The sequence below is a fragment of the Quercus robur genome, chromosome 5 (assembly GCF_932294415.1).
Source record: "Quercus robur chromosome 5, dhQueRobu3.1, whole genome shotgun sequence".
In the NCBI taxonomy this organism is placed as follows: Eukaryota; Viridiplantae; Streptophyta; class Magnoliopsida; order Fagales; family Fagaceae; genus Quercus; species Quercus robur.
This window is the reverse complement of record NC_065538.1, coordinates 51,206,977-51,212,015: the sequence shown is the minus strand read 5'-3', so window position 1 is coordinate 51,212,015 and position 5,039 is coordinate 51,206,977. Positions and strand designations below refer to the sequence as shown.

Sequence of the window (5,039 nt, the reverse complement as noted above, 5' to 3'; positions counted from 1 at the left end):
TATCGTCGAATGCAGTTGACTGCTTGGAGCCGAGAGGCTTTTGGTAATACAAGACATTTGTTAGAAGCAAAACAAAAGGCATTAGAAGATTTGGTCAGCACGGGTTATGGGGACAACATGGAATGGATTAATATGGTCCGGGGTGAATGAGTTTCTACACCATGAATAGGTCTTTTGGAGGCAAAGATCACAAGCTGTATGGCTCCTAGCAGGGGACAAAAGTACCAAGTTCTTCCATAGAAGGGCAAGCCAAAGATCACGAAAAAACCATATTGAGGGTCTAATGGATGAAACTGGGGTTTAGAGAACGAAGGAGCAACATATAGGTTGGATAGCTAAAGAGTATTTCAAAAGGATTTTTACCACATCCCACCCAACCAATGTGGATGAGCTACTTGATTCGGTGGATATAGTAGTAATGGAGGGGATGAACCGGGATCTACAATGGCCATTTATTGGAGAGGAAGTGAGAAAGGCTTGTTTTCAAATGCATCTGTCAAAGTCTCCGAGTTCGGATGGGATGTCGCTGTAGACACCGCATTTTGTACCCCTTACAACTTGAGCCACATTCCTTAATGATGCTAAAATTTTAAAGTCCAAGGTTGGTTTAGGGCTCAATCAGATTGTAAATTTACTTGAAAGGTGTTAAAATGTAAAATATAACTTTTTATGAGCAAATAAATCTATTTTTGGAAAGTAAAAGACCAAGAAAACCCTCGGCCTGCATACGCAGGCCAGAACCTACATACGCAGGCCTAATGCATGCATACACAAGCATGGACCTACGCATGCAACTAGTGTTTCAGAAACCTATAAAAGACAAGTTTTCTGTATTAATGTTGAGGTTTGGAGCAAATCTCACATTGTTTGGGAGCTATTCCAAACCCTTATTTTCTCACTAGATAAAGCTATACATGGCACATTTTCAAAACACACAAAAAATCCTAAGGGAAAACCTAACATTCACTAGAAATAGTGAATCAAAGAGGGAGTTTTCACAAAACATCCTCAAGTCAGTTTTAATTTGATTGGGACTTTTTCTGGTCTTGATCCTCGAGTTTAGAAGTTTATTGATCATTTTTGTTTGGTAGTGAATAGATTTGACTAAAGGAAACGATCAAAATCAAACTCAAAAAGCTTCATGTTTGAGGTATTAAGTTCTAAAAATTTTCTTTCCATTTATTCATTTTGATAGTATTTTGATCTATTTTATTGTTTTGTTTATATGTTAACATGTTTGCTTAGCTTAGGTTTTAGTTGTTTTATGTTATAAAGTATGCTAGGTTGCTAGACTTGTTGTTCTTTAATTTCTGTTCTTGCTTTCTGGGTTAGGGTTCTCCAGGGCGTATCTGCATGCACATGCTTCTACATGTATACACAAACTCGAAGTATGCGTACGCATACAACTGGCCTACATACGTAGGCCTATGTATGCGTACGAGTACTCAAGCCCAAAAACTCTAATCCGAGTTTTCTGCTTCTGTTTCTTTGTTCTTTTATATAATATACCTCTGTATGATTTCTTTTTATGCTGTCTGAGTCCCTGTTTCTCTATTTGATTATTTGTTTGCCTTTAACATGCTAGATTAGGGTTTTCTTTTCTTATCTTGCTTTAATGCCATGAACATGCATTAATATGACCATGCATTGATGCCATGGGTGCTGTGATGCAATGAGGTAAGTGAGGTGAGTCATGCATTGATATGAACATGCATTTTAAGGATTAATATGTTTGTTTTATGCTTGTTGTCATGTCTAGAAGTTTGGGATATATTTGATGCTTAACACTTTGTGGCCATGCCTACCTTTTCTGTCATAATTTGTTTGCTACCTTGGATGAGATAACATGAGATGCCATGATAGATGAATGCTATGGTTGGTTGATAAGCATGATAGATAAATGTTAAGTTTGGGATGAAATATCATGTTGTATGCTTAGATGTATGCTAGTGTGTTAAGATGCAACATTGAATGTGTCTTTAATAGGATTAAGACATAGGACACAATGAGTAGAAGTCAACCCATGGATTGGGCAGCTTTGGGTGTCTAACACCTTCCCAAAACCATACCTAAACTCTGAATCCATACTCTGGTAGTAAGACTAGTCCTTCCACATAAGGAAGCTATATTCATGGTTCCTAGACCATAAAACTAGATGGCAATTCCTTTTGTTTTCTCTGCCCCGGTCCACTCAGTTGAGGCGTACTCCTCATAAAAGGCCCATCCACGAGTCGCACCAACAGTCACCTTTTTTCTTTCAGAAGTATTGGCACATAGTTAGAGGAGATGTCACAGAAGTGGTACTATCAGTCCTTAACTCTGGCCATGTCCTTAATAAGAAGAACTTCACACATATCTTACTCATACCAAAGATAAAAGACCCACAAACCACGGCAGACTACCGCCTTATCAGCTTGAGAAATGTGGTGAGCTGTTTAGTGTCTAAAGTTTTGGCAAATGGGGTTAAAACTCTCCTCCTAAACATCATCTCCAACTCATAGAGTGCTTTCATCCCGAACAGACTTATCTCTGATAATACATTGATTGCATATGAGATGATACATAGATTGAGAAATGGAAGGCAATGCAAAGTTGGCCACATGGTAGTGAAGCTTGACATTAGTAAAACATATAATCGAGTGGAATGGGAATTTCTACGGAAAACAATGTTGAAATTGGGTTTCATAGAGAGATGGCTAAATCTAGTTATGTAATGTGTCTCATCAACAAGCTATACAATCCTTCTTAATGGGGAGCCACGAGGCTTTATCTCCCCAACCCACGGCATAAAACAAGGAGACCCTTTATCACCATACCTATTCTTCTTTTGTGTTGAGGGATTATTTGCCTTTATTCAAAGAGCGATTGAGTCTCAACACATTTAGGGGATCTTGTCTTGCTAAGATGGGGTAAGAATCTCACATTTTCTTTTCACTGATGATAGTATATTGTTTTGTCCAACTATCCCATCAGAATGTAGCAGCCTCCTCCATATACTGGGCACTTATGAAAGAGCATCTAGCCAAGCTATTAACTGTCAAAATACAATGTTATTTTTTAGCCCTAACACGGACTTGACGGTGAGGGAAAACATGTGCAGTATGCTAAATGCTCAAATAGTAACGGAGTTCGAGAAGTACTTGGGACTGCTAATTGTGGGAAGTAAGAACAAGGTGAATACTTTCAAGAACCTTCAAGAAAGAATAGCAAAATGGGGAAGAGAGGTTCTGATTAAAACCATCGCACAAGCAATACCAACATACTCAATGAACCTGTTTAAGCTTCCAAAAGGCCTATGCAATGATATCAACTCTATCCTTGCTAAATATTGGTGTTGACAAACGACCAATGAGAAAAAAATACATTGGATAAACTGGAAACGGTTGTGTGACCCAAAGAAAAAAGGTGGAATTGGCTTTCGGGATATTAACGCCTTCGACTTAGCCATGTTAGCCAAGCAGGCATGGAGACTACTCAATCAGAAAAACTCTCTGTTCTTTAGAGTTTATAAGGCTAGGTATTTTCCTACATGTTCTTTCCTGGAAACCAAGCTAAGCAGCAATCCGTTGTATGTGTGGAAAAGCCTGCTGCAAGCTCAAGAGGTTATTCTAGAAGGGTCAAAATGGAAGGTGGGGAGTGGTACATCCATGGATATTGCTAATCACCAATGGCTGCCTCAACCACCATCTTTCCGGAGGGATGGGCCTTGGCCAACGAAGGTGAGGGAGTTGATGGATGAAGTTACGGGACAGTGGGATAGAACCAAGTTAGCATATTGGTTTGAAAGACACAAGTGTTATGATATATTGAGTATACCTTTGAATAACCTCCATGCCAATGGTATACTAGTGTGGAAAGAGAACAAGTCTCAAAGCTTCACGGTCAAGTCGGTGTATGGTGTGGTGTAAAGACTACTTACACAGTCAACTAGTGACTATTCTAGGGTTGGTGCAGATAGGCAGGTTTGGAAGTTGGTGTGGTTGCTAAACACTCCTCCAAAGGTTTAAGAATTTTTTGTGGAGGGCATGCTCAAATATCTTGCCAACCCAGGACAACCTGCATAGGAAAAAGCTACAAGTGGAACCTTCTTGTGTCTTTTGTCATCAACAGAAGGAAACTGTGTGCCATGTACTGTGGGATTGTCCTTTGGCGCATAATGTATGGGCCCTGGCCAAAGGAAAGATACTAAAAAGTTGTGTCCAAGCCTCAAACATTTTCCTTTTGACACGGAGTATGCTGGAGAGATTACCTAGAGAGGATATGGAACGTTAGGCTATGATCGCATGGGCCATATGGAATGCATGTAACAAATTTTGCTTTGAGGACATTCAAGCTTGACTTGAGATTATCCTACATGGGGCTACCTCCCTTTTGTACAAATATTAGGAGTTGATGGCAAACCAATGAACATAATAGGCTTCAAGGAGTGGTAGTGCTGATGTATTTTCCTTCCTTTATTATTTTTCCTTGTCCTATATGGCAGGCTAGTTGATTAGCACTGAAGTGCAGCAGGACCAAAAACATTATTTCACATTACCTTACTTCCTTCTTAAAAAAAAAAAAAAAAAAAAAAAAAAAAAAAAAAAAAAAAAAAAAAAACCACAGTTATTTAAATATCACTTTGAAGCATTAAACACTAAACCAAAAAAAAAAAAAAAAAAAACAAAACAAAAAAAGAGCATTATTGCACGTGTGATAAGTCTAGTGTGTATACACACACACGGATAGACAAAGTCTTGCTTTCCTCGTCCAACCCAACTGTGTGTCTCTCAAAACCTCTGCAACTCTCTCTTTCTATCTGTTTGTTACCAATGGCAGAGCCTTCGACCAAAGTCACATCCCCCTTGAAAGACAAGCTAGACATAGTGATCCCTATTATCAGGACTCTAGATTTCTTAGAGAGTTGGAGGCCTTTCTTTGAGCAACACCAACTGGTCATAGTGCAAGACGGTGACCCATCAAAGACCATAGAGGTCCCGGAAGGCTTCGACTATGAGCTATACAATCGTAACGATATTAATCGGATTCTAGGTCCAAGG

General features: G+C 39.1%; 1 protein-coding gene across 1 annotated transcript; it reads left to right on the top strand.

The window, feature by feature from the left end:
- The first annotated feature begins 3,446 nt into the window (after nucleotides 1-3,446).
- On the top strand, nucleotides 3,447-3,908 carry LOC126728327 (uncharacterized mitochondrial protein AtMg00310-like). The gene has a single exon (XM_050434174.1). The coding sequence runs from the start codon at nucleotides 3,447-3,449 to the stop codon at nucleotides 3,906-3,908; it is 462 nt and encodes a 153-aa protein (XP_050290131.1).
- The last annotated feature ends 1,131 nt before the right edge of the window (nucleotides 3,909-5,039 follow it).